This window comes from Vanellus vanellus (assembly GCF_965231255.1).
Source record: "Vanellus vanellus genome assembly, chromosome: 3".
In the NCBI taxonomy this organism is placed as follows: Eukaryota; Metazoa; Chordata; class Aves; order Charadriiformes; family Charadriidae; genus Vanellus; species Vanellus vanellus.
In genome coordinates, this window is record NC_138907.1 from 88,270,940 (window position 1) to 88,287,635 (window position 16,696).

A 16,696-nucleotide genomic window follows, 5' to 3' on the forward strand; every position below is an offset into this window, starting at 1 on the left:
GTGCATGGGGTTATTCCTCCCCAGCTGCAGGACCCTACACTTGCCCTTGTTGAACTTTTTTAGGTTCCTCTCCGCTCAACTCTCTAGCCTGTCCAGGTCACGCTAAGTAGTAGCATGGCCTTCTGGTGTGTCAGCTACTGCTCCCAGTTTTGTGTCAACACAACCTCTGAAGAAACCTGTAAAAGAAACCTGTGTGGGATGTAGGATGCTTCTGTTTTATAGCAGAAGCAATGTAAAGGAATACGCAGAAGCAGAATTAGAGACAAGAATATTTTTGTTCTTTTACACAATAATGCAAGATACAATTACTGTGTTTTCCTACATCATTATATTCTCTTTCCACCTGTTACACTTTGGATGCCTTTAATGCATAGAAAGAGGTTTCAGAGTAAGTTAACTTCAATAGAAGGAAAACAAAGGACATCTCTGAATAATTTAGAGGGACGTTTATAGATCAGTGAGTCAGAGGTTTTGGACTTACAATACTGAAGCTAACACTAAAGCAAACAGACCCTGAATTACTTAATTACTAGCTTGTTAATATTTCATTCAGAACTTTAAGGAAAAAAATCTGTAATTAGTGCTAATAGTTATTGCAGGAAACTACAAACAAAGGCTTTCCGTTTCAGCTCATGGATTTCCCCACTGTGTGCACTCTCGCCTGACAAATCAACTCCCTTTTACCTTGGGCTTTTCAACTGTAGAATTATGTACATAAAACTCTTTTATCTAAAGCAAACTAATGAAGTTGGTTTAACATATAAAAATACATTTTGAGATCATCAGGCAACAGGTTACAGAGTTGCCATTGCCATTACCTGGTTTTTCTTTCACTGTTCTTCTCTCTTTCCTGTGCTGCCTATTCATCTAGAGAAAAGACTATGAATTTATTTTTTCCTGGCTGGAATTGTTAGTGACATTGGCTGGCACTAGAATGAGTTTATGATGTTATTTGTAATGTTACATCGTGTGAAAAGCAAAACAAATGTTTTCAGCTGTATTTGTTAAAGAACTAATCCTATTTCAGTCCTGGGCTTCAGACAGGGGAGGACGGCCCCTCAAACACATCTCTAGCACTTGAGCAGAGCGCTCAAATTAGGTTCTGAATTCTGAAGAATTTAAGAATCGGCCCGTGCAGAGGTCTTTGCATCCACAGCTTTATGACGAGAGTTTTTTTGGAGAGGTCACTTGGTTAGAAAACTCAAGAGGCTTTTCTTGGCTTTGCTTGCCTTAGCTCTTGCAGACTAACTGTGTGAAGTCATTTTGCAAAATAGGAATGAAGACTAAATATTGTCATTCCCTTATTTTGTTATTGATATACCATACAATAATACAGTGGATGAGCAAAGCCATGAAAAGTGTGCTCGTATACAGTGGGCTTTCCCAGATTTCCTGTCATTCAGGGCTTTGGCAGGACCAACTGTCAAACCGTTAATTATCTCCTGTTGTCAGCACTCACCATTCAAATTTGTAATCCTGTTTAGTTGATAGTAAAACAGAAACTAGGATAAAATCCGTATTGATTTCTCTAGAAACACTGCTGCCCAAACAGACCAATGAGTTCATGGGTTTGTCAGACCACATCTGGCAAAATCCATAAAATCCTCTGAAGCCAGTTGTGATTCTTACAAGTCCGTGAATATTGTCCATTCCCCTGCCTCATGTTTGCTGCAATCTATTGGCCCACCCCACATCCATTACCGTCGTGCCCTGGGAAATCCGGCTTCTTAACTCTGCAGATTCATTAATAACAAGGAATGGAAAGGAAGGGGGGATTTGCAATGAAAGGTAAAGCAGTAAGAATGCCTCTATAGCCTCATTTACCAACAAAGTTGTGCCATTGATAGATTAGCCCTTGCTTACCTTTCTTTTAGAGGACTGACCTCATCAGCTGGCAGGCACCGTAAAACCATTTGCAGTGTCTGAGCCACAATTAACTTCCCTATCGCGCCCCTTCCATTCTGTAACCCCACAATGATCAAGAAGACGTGCATGCTTAGGTTTTAGATTATGGGTCAGATTATACTGAACGTCTTTAATTGCTTTTAAAGAAGGAGGAAAAAAGCTTTCCGTGATTTAAGCCTCAAAGCCAGTTAGGCTTTGAAGTTTAAGGCAAACTGTTCAAGAAAGGGAGGGAGTTCAAGCCAGCTCAATGCCGTAAAGGCAGTTGAGAAGTGAGTTAGGGCAGTTGACTTTCACTACAGCAGTTGCTTTGATCAAAGCTAATTTTTGAAAGACTGCGTTAAGTCAGCAGCCATTAATCTTTTTGTTGTGATGTATTATCAGTAATGGAAAAAAAAGATTATTTTCCATCTAATTGAAATCTTAGAAGGATGAAAAGTACAATGAAAAATCGCTGATGTGGCTTTCGCAGCTTTTTCCCCAACACATTTTTGCTTTATTATTTGGATTTTATAGCACTGCTGAGTACATTTTTGTGGTTGTTGTTTGGCTTTTCTTTGCTTTGTGTTTTATATTATTGCAGTGTTTCATCATGGCATTTATCAGCTCCCTCACTTAAGTGGTTCTGGCAGTCACCTGAAGCTCATCCTGTGTCATTAGCTACAAAAATGAAGGTTGAGTCAGCAGGGTTGTGAACTCCAGTCTCAGCGATTGGGTGTAAGAATGCCTCCTCAAAATGGCGAGGTTTTAAAAATTGTTGTAGTTTGACTTCTTTTCTCAGCCTGTATTTGAAAATTCAAAGTTCTTGCTTTCTTATATAATACAAATACAAATCCTGAACATTTTCTTTAAAAAAATAAGATGATGTTCTGCTGTGTGAAGAGACTTGCGTGATTTCAAGATCTGACACTCTTTTAAAAATACTGTTACCCAGACCATATAAAAGCTACAATGAGCAAGACTGAGCTCTCTCCTCTGGCCTCAACCCTTTGCTTTGTAGGAGACTTGGTTGATGACAAACCATTCAGTCTAGTGAAGTGGGTGGGGATTGTCGGAATTTTTATTTCCTTTATGTCCCGTAAGCCTCTGTATGTTCTAGTATCAAATTTATGAGTAACTAGGAATTGCCTCTGAAATGTATGAAGCAAAAAAAAGTTCACTACTTTTGGTAAATATGTCCTAGGCAAAAACTGAAACACATGTTAAATATAGGAGATTAAAAGCAAGTTTGCTTAGTTCTGGTCTTAGTTTATGTGCACATTCTCTCTGTACAATCTTAACATTTGCAAGTATTAATAGGATTTCTAGAGGTTGAAAACATTTATAAATTTATAATCTTGCTCCCTACCCCCCACCTTTCTAATAATGCTTGCATAGCGTGTTTAATAATTTACATATCACTTAGATACCAGTATTTGATAAAGTCAGCATGCCGAATTCGGCTTCCAATGTTATATGTTTCTTTGTTTGCCGACTACAGTGAAGAATACGAAGTAAAATTTTGATCATATCTTTCTTAATGTTGTTATTCAGCAATGTTCTGAGGCGAAGAGATTTGAACCATGGGAAAAGCAGAGCAGCTAACAAACCAGTTTGGGTTTTGTTAGGCAGTGGCGTAGACGTATGAATATATTACATACGATTATCATAAAATTATGGCCTGGAAATTGAACAGTCATGCTGCTGCATTTCAGACAGTACATTTATAATAAGCTGTAATAAAGTAAACATTTTGAATGGATATAAGAAGAGGCGTTACTTGCGATCACGAATGTACGTTCAATTCATGCTTTTGAAGCTCAATTTAGCAAAGCAAACAAATTTCCTTGCAGTGTTAACACAGTTGTTCTCAGTGGTGAATTTCGATTTATGGGGAAAAAACTTTTAGCGTATAAAACTGGCTGTTTACGATCTAAATGGAAGAAAAGAATATGATTCATAATGGCTGTAATTTGAAAGCTGCGTGTTGTTACAAGTAAAAGTGGGTTTAAAAGACTCGCTTGCAATTACTTGCTACTTTGGATTCTAGTTTAAATTACTTTTGGTTTATTCTGGTATCATTTGGCGTTTTTCTGAAAAAGTCTAAAACCACGGTTTCTAAGAACATTTCAGAAGCCACATAAGCGATGACTGGAATTAGGTTTAGGGCCCGATACTGGTAGCACTAGTGTGGGCTAATTGATCTTACGAAGCTGCTCAGAGGTATATAACTTACAAGGATAAGAGTTTGTAGAGCTGGGACCCACACGAATAGCGATCGGATACTGTCTGACTCGTAAAAGTAGTTTTCCTCAGACAAGACAGAAAGGCTGCTGGGAAGCCCCTGGTAGCCCAGCCCCGGGAGTCTCCCTGTAACCCATCCCTGGCAAAGTGACAGCAAGCGACAGAACACCTTGTAGGGTATAAGAATTACAGCTAAAACGAGATTAATTTAGACTCCTGCAGTAGCAATAGCTTGGGTACAAAGAAAAGATGAAAAACAGTCATATGGGAAAGTACACTGTAAAATCTATGTGTGATAAACACAAACATTTGTCAAGGGAGCCATCGTTATAGAGGTGAAGTCCAACATGTGAAAGGCAGAAAATGTCAGAAAAACTCTTCATCCTATTCTGGCACAGTCATCTAGGTTGTCTTTCATTTATTTTGAGGTATAGAAATAGCGTTGCCAAAGGTTGTAAAATAGTGATAGCATTGCTTTGTCTCCGGAAGATTTGTTTGTGTTTCTACTGATAAATTATTAAAGAGATCTCAGCTGCCCTGTGTCACAGGATTTCTTGGTAGCAGGAGTGTAAGTACCTGAGGGGTAATTAAGATCGGGTTTAGAGAACCTAATGGGGGGTAAATGCTTTCCCTGTTGTGTGACCACAAACCATCTCTCTCTGTTTCCCCATTTGCAAACTGAGAATAATAAGCCTTATAAAATTCATAATTTATGAATGAGCTAAGTGCTGTTTTCAAAGTATTTTCTTTACTACTGATGAATAAGTCTTGTCTCTGGATCTTTGTGTCTTAGCATGGAGTGCTCTCAGTTTGGGGCTGGCTCCCTTTTGCAAAAACAGTCTGAGTGAATGAAACACAAATGAAGGCTAAGACTGGCTTTCACAAGCTAGCTCATGTCAAGTAGAAATACAGTCCTCAAAATATATCAGGCTTTGGGTGAAACGTTTCCTCCCGGAATAATTTTTACACTATGATTATGGCTTTTTCTGTCAACTTGCACTGTATGTTCTTGCTCCATCTTTGTCTCCTGTACAGAGGCTTACCTTCCTGATGGGGGGTCACTTTTTTCAGAAACCTCCAGTGGCTTCCTTGTCATTCACTGAAAGGATTTTTTTTTTTGCTTATTTGTTTTTGCATAACCTGCTGAACAATTCTGTGATTCATTACTTTGCTTGTATCTGCCTGTTTTTCTTTGCTACTTTGACAAACACCCTCAAATTTCAGTATGGACCCCAAGGATTGTTAGTGGCACAATTATTCTTGGTCTGCCAAACCCAAGGTGGCTGTCTCTGGCCTCTGCAAAGTTATCCCAGATGCTTGCAGTGAACCATTTATTCTTACCCCTTCCTACAAATTCATGACCTGTAGAGCAGGTGAAGTTCTGTTTGCACCGAATATGCACCCTCTCTACAGTAAGTTCACACTGACGCTTGCTTTGAGAGCTCTGTTACTGCCGTCTTACTGCCTGGGCGTTTACTGCAGTTCCCCCATCCCCTGGAGTTTCTTCCTCTTTCACCAGGACATGCTGAGGGTCAGAATTATTTGAGCTGCTTTTTTAATACGACTTTGTTTAGAACTCATCACAGTGGAGGTATGCCAGGTTCATGAGTCCTCAGCACAGAATTCTTCCATTTCTCAGTTTTTACAGAAGATGTACAGGGAGACCTTTTTTCTTTAATCGACAGACCTGTGGTGATTAAAGTGCCTGGGAAGGGATATTGATCTAGGAGGACCATCATTTATTACTTTGTTTCATTTAGCTGTTCAAGATGTGTATGGACCCTGGGATCTCTGCTTCCCATTCTTGATGATGATCAAAAGAAAATAGGTTTTTGAAAAGCTTTAAAGTTCCCTCAGGAGTTAGATGGAGGTGGCAAAGTCTAGCAGGAAGGTCAACTGCTCTTTGAGTACTGTAGATGCCCGAGTTGCCTGAGTTATAATGCCCAAAAGTTTTCAAAGAGTTTGTTGGTTTGCTGTGGCTGAGCAGGTTTTCCTAGTGAGTGAAATGGAAAGTATAGAAAAAGAGTATCTTGTAGAGCATGCATCATCCAGCAAAGCATTTGTGCAAACACAGATCTATTTCCTCATCATGCTCTTAGCAGTTGCCTGTTATCTGTTTTGTTGTAGATACCAGTGTTCCTCTGAGACTCCCAAACAAAACTCAGAAAAACATCATTTTCTTACGGATAGTTCAGATGGCATTGCAAGGTCAGGTGTACAGGAGACCTTCCAGGATACATTTAGAAATCTATTTCCAGCTGGCACTGAAAGTCATTAAACTTGTGATATCACTGATAAGAGGAGGGCTTTTTATTTCTGATGTTTCCATCAGTCAGTTGTCAGGAAAACCCCAGGACTCCAACCCGTTCTATGTATTAGAAAACAGTATCCATATTTGAAATTACTACATGTAAGAATGAGAGGTTCTTTGAGAAAATACTATATGTTAAAAAGAAAGAATAAATCATGAACTGTGAGAGCTAGACACTGGGAGTCAAAAACACACAAAAAAATCCGGTTTAAAAAAGCCTCACTCTTAAGATTTTGAAACATGATTTTTCTTTTTGATTTCTGTTTCCCCGCCCTCCCCCATGAATTTCCAGTGCTCGTTGTTAGCATTGTGGTTTAATTTGATGTGAACAAAAATGTTAAAATTTTTCTATTTCTTAATGTTCCTTTCCAGGAATGAGATCTCAAAATTGGAGCATTTCCATTTCCTATGTACACAAGAAGCAACATAGTTACACTTAGAAGGCTTCTTTAATATTAAATAAACATATCGACTGCATTGTGTTTACCCAAGCTGATAACCATTTGTTGGGTAATATATTACTTAAAAGGAAGCGCAATCAGTATGTTTAATTTAGCAACAGAATTGGTTCCCAGTGCTCTCGTTTTACTTTTGACAAATCTATGTTTTTGATAAAATAATCTCTTGAATCATATTAAAAAAAAGTGGATATTAAGCTACACTACAAAATCTGTCTTGGCTTGAACAAAAATGTGAGACAGATTATTTAACTGATTAACTTTTGCCTGTTGACAGTATTACTATTTGTGGCCCTGTGTACACTAATGGTATGAAAAGGCATTTAATAACCATCTCTTAAATTTTTACAGTTCTTTGAGAAGTTTTGCTGTGCAAAACATGAGGTACTTTATGTGAATGGGGAAAAAAGTTCTTTAAAACCATCTGAAGAAGCTGATGGAGAATTAGGAAGAAGCACTGACGGAACAACTTGGGATCTATATTAAGTGCCGAATTGTGCCCTTAAAGTGTTGGGGGCTCTGATAACTACACGGCTGCTGACTCTCTAGGATGTTCTTAATCAAATCATTAGCATTTCATATATTCATGTCCTCATCTATAATCGCGTGTAAGAATGCTTTTCCAGGATAGTCCTTGCCCATACGCGTATTCCTCTGGGAAGCTGGGCATGCACTAAAATCATGCACTTTGAAGCTTTGTTTTAGGTGTATTCTCAAAATAACTGGGAGCCCTATTTCTCACACCTCATTTCCTCTCAATTGCCTTGGTTTGACGTGAAGGTCCTTGGAGTTTTCTTGTCACCTTTAAGTCTTCAAAAAGATCTCATTTTGAGTTGGACTTATCTTTATATCTTCAGAAGCTGGTATTTTTTTACTGCTGCTTCATTTTTTCTGTTTCCATCCTGTTCCTTCAGGAAGTCTTGACCCCTCTTTGTTTCCTCAAATTCCCATGTAATTGTTCTTTTTGTTCCCTGACTGTTGTCATTACTTCTCCCTGGTCTTCAGATGATGCCCTTATTGCTATGGAATCACAGTACCAGTGGGCAGGTTAATTCTCTCTGTCATCTAGGACGTTCTACAATGCTTGAGAATTTTAGAAATAAAGTCTGTAGTACTTTGCAGTTGTGGTCAGTCATGGCATTTGAGAGTAATGCAGAAATCAGGACTTGAGACGTACCATTGTGCTAGAGAGGTTTTATTTCCTAAACTGTCATTTGTGGCTGAATGTATCCAGTAGTGTCAGGACAAGGAGCTCGCAGATGTAATATTTTTTGGACAGTTTTTAGAAAAATATGGTTTAATTTTTGCAAGATGGCTGGCTAGAGAAGGTGTGGGCTCCAGTTCTCCTGCAGTAGGAAACTGAGGAGCAACCAAAAGGTTTATCGCTCATGAACACACAGCTGATCATTTATTTGGGGATGTGCTGCTTTCACTTGTTTGCTTTGGCTGTGAGAATGGATCCTAATGGAGAAAAGTTAGTTATGATATCAGAGAGAGGAAGAATTACTTTCCAGGCCTTATATGGCAGGTCTAAACTTTTCTCCCCTCTAGGCATTGGAACTTGTGTTTTAAAAAAGAAAACAAACAGTTTGTGTACTTGGGCGTATCAAAAAGGAATGCCTTCATTGCACATGCCAGCCGTAAAAAGAAAAGGCAGATTCTTCTTGGAAAATAGAAAGCCATTACATTTAGAATCTATCTTGCCTGTGTGTTATGGTTCCTTTTTTCAATTCTGTATTTACAAATACAGATCTTTTTAATTTCATAAGATTTCAACTGCTGCTTTTGCTCATTTGGTCTCTCATGGAAGTTAACATTTTCTGCGTCTGCTAGTACAATCATTTCTTCTGGGATCTTAGAACTAGGCTGATGACTAGGAACGTGGAATAAGCAATAGAAATAGGTGAATTGAAGAATGTTTTTCCTTCTCTAAATGTTTGGTAATAGAGGGGAAAGTGCAACAAAAAGGCATTTAAAGAGAGAAAGGATTTGAAATAGACGGTGTTAAGATTTTGCTTACAAACATCACTTTCTTTAAAGGGGATTATTTACTGAGCTAAAATAACTTCAATTGCTTTGAAAAAAATACGCATATGGAAACATAGGGCTTCTTTCAGTCGAGTCTTCATTTATCTAAAAGCTTACCTCCTTTTTCTTTCTAAAGAACTTGAATAAGGGGAAGGTAGATGTGTTTGTAAAGTTTAAGCTTGTAGACATGATTTCCGAAATACTAACTTAATTACCTTAAAATCTAAGTTTTCATTGTTAATACCTCTTATGTAAAGTAGCAGCTTGCCCAGGAACTTCATTCTCCTTTGGGATTAAGGGTGATGAGACTAATGTTTGAGTGAAGTCTTCACAGAAAATATGTATGCTTCAAGTAACTGAAAGAATGGCTCAACAGGTGGAATGATGGACCAGTTTGATGATCAGGTGCACTGTGGAGATAGGCAGCAAAGCTTTGGCCACTGGTAGTCAGCAGAGGCAGTGCGGGCATGTTCATAGGACTAGAGCTAGCTGCATTCAATGTAGATGGTTTCTTCTCTTTTTCAGCTGGATATATATTTTTTTTTCACATTTTGCTCTAAATTAACATACAATGTGGCTGCATATAAGCACACTGTTGTGATTCATCTCAAAATGGCTCCATTATTCTGCCAGGCAAGATAATTTGAGATGGGTTAGATATTTCACTTTTTTTAATACATTTTGAGTTTCTTTCAGAACATAAGGGATGGAAGGAGAGTGGAAAATGGGAGGTTTCCTAAACCTTAACTGTCATTCTTAGAAAAAAAGAATAAACTTACCCGACCAAAGTTTTTCCTAGCGAATAGCCCAGATGATGATGGCAGTGGGAAGCCTTTCTCAGCAGGGAGAGGAAAACAACTGTCATCTTCATGTAATCTGACATTCTTAGGCAATGGTCTTGTATTACATCCAGTCTGATTTGATAATGAGCTATTGCTGAAATAGGGATGCGGCTCTTGCCCACTTTTTGCCAATCACATCTTGCAATCTAGCTTCCTTCCAACACGAAGCTCACTTATATTTTTGGGAAGTGATTTCTGTTGGGCATGTAGGCTGGTTCCTGATAACTGGGCAGTCAGGAACAGCAAATGCTTCTGATGAGGAACAGTTTGCTACATCTTAAAAGGCAAGTAGTGGACAGGTTGGTGTTCATCCTTGCCCAGGACACAGTTGTGGCCCAGACCAGAGATACCGTTCTGATGCACACCACCTCTGACAGACCCATGTCCGAGATGTGATCCTCTGGGCTTCTAATTCTGACTGGCTGTCCAAAAATAGGCTAGGGAATAAATATTTAATTAAGGGAGGCTCCATGGAGTCCTTAGTGTGGTGGGAGTTTCTGTCTTGAAATTGCTGAATGCTGGTTTAAGGCGTTGTATCAACAGTATGGCAGAAGCATTGGCACTGTACCAAAGCATTGCTGCTGCTGAGGATAAGCATTTCGGCTGAGAACTGCCATCATTCCGAAGGTACTTCTCCCGTTTCTGTGAAGCGCTAGAAGAAGTACCTCTCAGGAAGAGAAATGATGGTGCATTATTCAGATACTCCTATGGACTGTAATACTTAAGGGGGATAAGGAGGGATGAACCCCATACTGCAAAGGGAGAATTGAGAAGACACTGCTTTAAGCAGCTCAGAATGAATTCATAAAGGGAAGGAAACTCAAGACAGTTAAATTTGAAAGTTTCCCTGTCCAGCTTTGAAACTGAAAGACCAGAAAGTAGCATGCAAGTGGTAGGTAGATGTAAGGTGTGAATTATGGATACCAGGATTGCTGTGGACTTATTCAGTCCTGTGCATAAACAACACCTATTTAGAAGTCTACTAAGGTGCAATAGTAGAAGAGTATTTTTAATGCTGAATGTGTGTTTACTCAGAGTACTTGTAGTCTTGCTCAAAAGCCCAGCAGTTCCTAAAATGTTCATTAGTATTACAATAGGTGCATTTAAAAGACTGAGGTCACTTAACAAAGTATAGGGAAGAGTAGGTGCTGTATTTTTTCCTTTGTAAAATAATTGCTACAACTTGCAATTGTTAAAAGACTATGATCACCAGTTTTCTAATGGGAAAATTCATTTATGTCAGTGCTTTGGCAGGTGTTCATATTTTGTGGGAAGATGTCTTCCAGACTGCTAATGAATGGCCAAGCAAATATCTAGATAGTTAATAATACTGCTTAATTGCCACAGTCAGATAAAGCTGCCATCTAATTTATTGCTATTCTGAGCATCTGAACACTAGAAGAATGATAAACCATGAGAAAGCCTTATGAGCTGGTTGGTTAGTTGAAGTCATTGCCTGCAGTTTTATGCATTTCTCTCTCTAGCAGGTGATCCTTCTAACATTTCCCTGCTTTGGCAGAGAATCAGACACACAGTCATACCCCCTGCTGCCCCTGCTTCCACTAGGCAGCTGTTTTCGAAGTAATATACCTTCCCAAGGCACTGCGCAGCCAAGAGTTTCTTCCTGGGTTTATGTATCCATAGAGTGCTAGAAAAGAATGTTGTGTTTTCCTGCCTACACCTAATGGAACATAAATACGTCCACAAATGTGTCAGTCAAACATCTGGACTGCGTATAGCTTTTCAATGTGGATGGAAAGAAGTGACGTGCTGTGCAGAGCATACTACAAAGGAAAATTTTGCTGGTCTGGGCAATCGCTTGATTTCATCCAAGTGATCATCAGCAGATGCAAACTTCACTTAAGGATTAAATGATTTTAGGAAAAAAGCTCTTTGTGGGTGATGGAAGGGATGAAGGAATAATGTGTGAAAGAAACATGATTCTGACTCTTGTCAGTCCTGCAGCAGGACAGGCCTCGGTTGTAAGCAAATTTAACGAAATTGTCTTACAGTGCAATGTTCACTTGGCAAGTAAAATCCCAGGGCTCCCTATCTGGGAATAAACACAAGTATTCAGGGTAAATACCAAGAAGAATATTAGGATTCTGCTTATCAAAGTAAGGATAAATCCTGTACCATGCAGTAGAGGAGGACTCGGTCCATGCTCGGGACCTTTTTATGAATTAATTGCCTTTATCTGAGAATCAATGGAAAAGAGGTTCATGGGCTTTTCCACTGTATGTGCTATTAAGCTGTCTGGAGACAGTTATGGCCTTTTTCAAATCTGCATCCCTCTGACAGTAGTAAATTCCCGTGTCACCGCTCGGGAGCGAGTAGACAACAGAGGTGAAAAATTATGCTAATGAATTGCAATAACTATTCCCTTTTTATGAGAGCGCTTATGCTTAAAATCCTGAATCCGAAGTGTTATATTACCTTGTGCAGCTTTTTGTTGGTAAACTATAGCAAACTAAACGCAGCTAGCAGTTAAATACAGCTTTATGCTTCTGAAGAGGCCCTTTGGAACAAAGTGAAGTATATGGGTAAAATTGTTAAAGCGTTAGATGAGGTTCTCAGGTTACCATGGTTACTTGAAAATTTTGCATTGTATCATAGATTAGGATGCATAGGATGAAGTAGCCAAAACAACTAGGAAGTCCAATGCATATAAACTACATTTCCAAACCACACAGCGTTGCCAAATAGAAAGACAAATAGCTCAGGATATTGGCTGCTGACAAATCTATGAATCAATAAAGAGAGGCCTGAAGGAGATTTAGAACATATGTGATTTGAAATACCACATTATTTTGGACTTATAATCTTAATTTTTAAAGACAAATGAAGGAGGGGAAAAAAAAAGAAAAGAAAAATCCTCAGTAACGTAAAGAGTGGAATGGTTTTCCATGAGCTGTTTCTGGTATTGAAATCTGACATTTGGCTTTGAGACCTTCAACAAAGACGGTTGATGAAACATGGATAATACATTTCGTGCACTTAGGCTGGCAGTAGCACTTACACTGGAAGCAGTTTATTCCCATGGAAACCTATTTGCATTTGGGCCAGAAGTGACTTTTTCCCCCCTCTGTTAGAGCTGCTGATGTTTTAGCATAATATAATTGCTGTATATTGACAGCAGATTTGAAAAGTATTTTTAAAATGTTGAGTAGCTGAGCATATGTATAATGGAGATGTAGTCTGTGTAGTTTTTCTGTGTAGGATGGAGGCATGTTGCTGAAAAATGCAGGGCAGCTTTTGATCTTCTGTTCTTTATCCCTAAAGAAAGAAAAAAATGTGAATTAAAATATGTTTATCCCAAACAATATTTTTTTTTTTAAACAGGTGACAAAAGAACTGAAACAGTACGACAATAAAATTATAGAGTGCAAGTTTGAGAACAACAGCTGGGTCTTCATGAGACAGAGAATAGACAAAAGCTTTCCAAATGCCTACAGCACTGCCATGGGTGAGTAGAGTAACTTGCTTTAAAAGTTTTTTAGGCTCAAATTTTAATTTTTTAAACTCTAGTTTAAGAGGAAAAGGCGCTCTGTGTTCTCATTTCTAGCTTGAGTCCTGGCTTCTCTAACTTATTATAGTAATATTTCATCTTGTAAATGCTTATGTCATGTTTAGCTTTTATATAGCATGAATCCTTTGGCTTCAGGGTTATTTGATGAAGTCAGTTAAACAAATACTCTGATGCAGTATATAACAGGTAATGCAGAAGCAAGTCTTTGTAGAACTGTGAACGCTTGCTCAAAGAGGCTTTAAAAGGTAGGGCACGCCTTTTAAGTGAGACCCAAAAAAAGTTTTTATTTACAATAGCATTGCAACAGTAGTTAACTAACTAACATCAGTTCCTAGCGTTGTGTTGGCTTGTCTGGGTGTAATGCAAACTGGCACACTAGGAGTTGAATTTCTTGAACAAAAAATCCATTACAATTTCACCTCTGTTCAAAACGCCAAAACCATTATTCAGCAGATGGGCTACAAACAAATAGGGGAAAATGTCATCTTAAGTTTCTACAATAGTCGTACAAACAATGAAGAGGGAAACAAATGAAAGGTGAGACACTTACGTTCTTCTACCAAAAAAACATTTTGCCAAGTATTGCAAATTAAATGATATTTTTTACTTTCAGGTGAAGTGTAAGAGTTTGAATAGAAGTGTACAAGGCTGAATAACAGTAGTAAAGTTGATGCTGACTTTTGTTAAGTGCCAAAATGAAGTGTAATCATATTTAAGACCATGCTATTTACTAGGGCATGCATAGACGATGTAGGATTTTCTCTGAACCATTCTACTTGTATTTCTACCTGAGCAGTGAGTAGATTTTCTTGAATAAACAAAATGTGGTCATTTTGCCAGGAGATAATAAATCCGTTGGCACCTTAGGGAACCAGCACAGAATGTAGCTGAAATCCTTGCTGAGCAGTCCTGTCAGGAAAGAAGAATGGGCCAGAAAAGTCAGACAAATATGACATCTCTTTGTCACCATGACCTAAGTTTCTCTTCTCTGTTTCACCTTATTGTTTCATTAGTTAGTTTTCCGTGGACTTTTCTCTTCTTTGAGGATTAGCATATTCTTCTTTCCTTCATTCTTAAGAGCTTATGTAGCTACCCTTTTTCTCTTCTCATTTTCTCCATTTGTAGAGCAGTTATGTTAATCCTTTTTTTTTCCTGCCAAAAGATAATGAACTTCCGAAAAATGAAAATTAAAAGTAAAATTAAGTGCTACAGGAAGAACTGTTTTGTAAGAAATATTTCAATTTTTCTATGGACATTTTCAGAACAGAAAGTTTTCTTTTGGCTTTAAATTTTCGCTTTTGACAATTTTTCAAAATCTCCAGAAGTTGTATTTTCTCATTTGAGATATCCTTTGTCCCCTTCTCTTGATCCTTTCTCCTCTATTTGTTTTCTCTTGGTGAAAAATACTATTTATTTTTTCCCCATGGTTGAAATAACAACAAAATAAGTATGGGTCTCCATCTCGCTTTTGGACTTACATACCTTCCTAATTGAAAAGAGAAGGGCTTTTTGAGTGATTAAGCAAGGACAGCCCTTAAAAGTTGATATCGAGTTCTACCAGCTGCCTTGTGGCACAAATTCTGTTCCTAAACTACTGATAATCAGAATGCTTTCCAACTGCTAAAGTCACATACGGTACAACTTTTAAAGCACCTTTTCACCAAAAATAAATGAGATGATAAAAAAATAATTCTAGGAAGGTGTTTTATTAATTGTAATGTCATGTTTTGAACGGTCCTGGAATTCTTCAGGAAAGAAAGGAGTGGTTTTAAGAGTCATTGTTATTTGTAACAATGCTATAGTGCCAGTACATTTTAAAGGAGTCTTAATGTTGTTTAGTACTCTAGGGGGTCAATAGATTGCTTTGCATGGAAATTGCATCCATACTGTCACCAATCCTTACATGCTATAAATTATCCTCTAATCATTTTGTAGTTTCTTCCAAGATAGTCATAGGATTCCTACTTAATTTCTTGCTTTTTACTTTTTCCCTCCTCCCTAACTCTCTCAGGGAGATTAATTAGAGGAGTATAAATTTACATAGGAAAAGTAATAAAAATATTTCATTTGTTTGAAGAGAAGTAAGCCTTTTTATTTGTTCCATAAAATCCTGTGGGCCATTACTTATGAACTAGGACCTGGGGAGTCATGTTGAGGAGTCCAAGTGTGCCTGTACATGCGTGCTTTGGCCACCATACAGCACTGTGGCCTTTCCTCCATCATACTGTCTGGTGTGCTTGACATGTAGCTTGCTTGGTGTTAAGTCTTTCTGCCACATGAAGTGATATGGCTTAAAATAAAAGTACTGTGCTTGTGGGTTTATGGTATTTATAATACTTAGTGGTGAAAAACAAAAAAGTTACCTTAATTCAGAGGTTTTCAATATTAGGCCAATCTTGTTTCTAGCTATTTGGATTTGATGAGTGTTGTAAAGCCATGTCTTGCAAGGCCTGCATTGCTGTTGCTTGCCTCAATAGGATGCCAGTTCTTGGTGTTTTTATAGTCGCCTCATGAAGTCCCCCCACGTGTGGCTTTTGTTTGTTTTAAAAAGAGAGATTCCCATGAGGTAAGGGCCCACTACGCTGCTTTGCTCTCTGGGGGGCAAAGCAGAGACACTTGACTCCTGACACAACCGTCTTGTGGAAGTCCGCATTTAAGGCTGTATATTTGAGCCAAATTACATTATTTATTTTGCAAAAACGGAATGAAATTCCTGAAGTGCCAAATACAACAAATGGGTTTATTAACTTGAGAATATGTTTTTGTTTCCAGCTGTATGCAACAGCATCCAGAATCCAGTCACGAAGGAGATGCTGTTTGAGTTCATTGACAGATGTACAGCAGCTTCTCAAGGACAGACGCGGAAACACCACCTTGATCCTGACACTGAACTCATGCCGCCCCCACCGCCCAAAAGGCCGCGTACCATAACATAAGGCCTTGGTCTCAGCAGATAGCATGTTTACAGTTCTGCAGAAGGTGAAACGCAAGTGTGAAGGCTGGAAAAAAAGAAGTTTGAATTGCTGTAAATAGTTGGGTGTGTTTTTTTGAGTTTGGCTTTTCTTTTGTTTGTTTTTTTCAAATTCCACATACGAACGGACATTGTTTTGTAACTGATAAATTCAACCTTACCTTATGGTATTTGAAGATGAAATTTCCAAAGGTTTAGACAAGAACAGTACAATGAAGTCAATGGAAAGCTGCCTTGTTTATATACAGATCTCTCTTCACCTTTAATTTATAACGTCAGCAATCTGGAACTGAGAAAACATTGGGATGCTGTACTTTTTAGAGGCTATGTTTAAAAAAAGCAGAAGTGTTTTTTTTATTATTGTTGTTCAACTGGTTGCGATTTGTCACCCATAGTATAACTGATCGTAGTTTCCCTGCATTTCTGAGACTT

The 16,696-nt window shown here is 38.3% G+C and overlaps 1 protein-coding gene across 2 annotated transcripts in view; it reads left to right on the plus strand.

The window, feature by feature from the left end:
• Positions 1–16,229, plus strand: part of RNGTT (RNA guanylyltransferase and 5'-phosphatase) — a gene marked incomplete at both ends in the record, with an annotated part of 198,604 nt that extends 182,375 nt beyond the window's left edge. For both annotated transcript variants that reach the window (XM_082481115.1, XM_082481116.1), the window contains 2 exons: positions 13,107–13,230; positions 16,066–16,229. In XM_082481115.1, the coding sequence (XP_082337241.1) occupies positions 13,107–13,230; positions 16,066–16,229 (288 nt within the window). The remainder of the gene's footprint in view (positions 1–13,106; positions 13,231–16,065) is intronic.
• Positions 16,230–16,696: the final 467 nt, after the last annotated feature.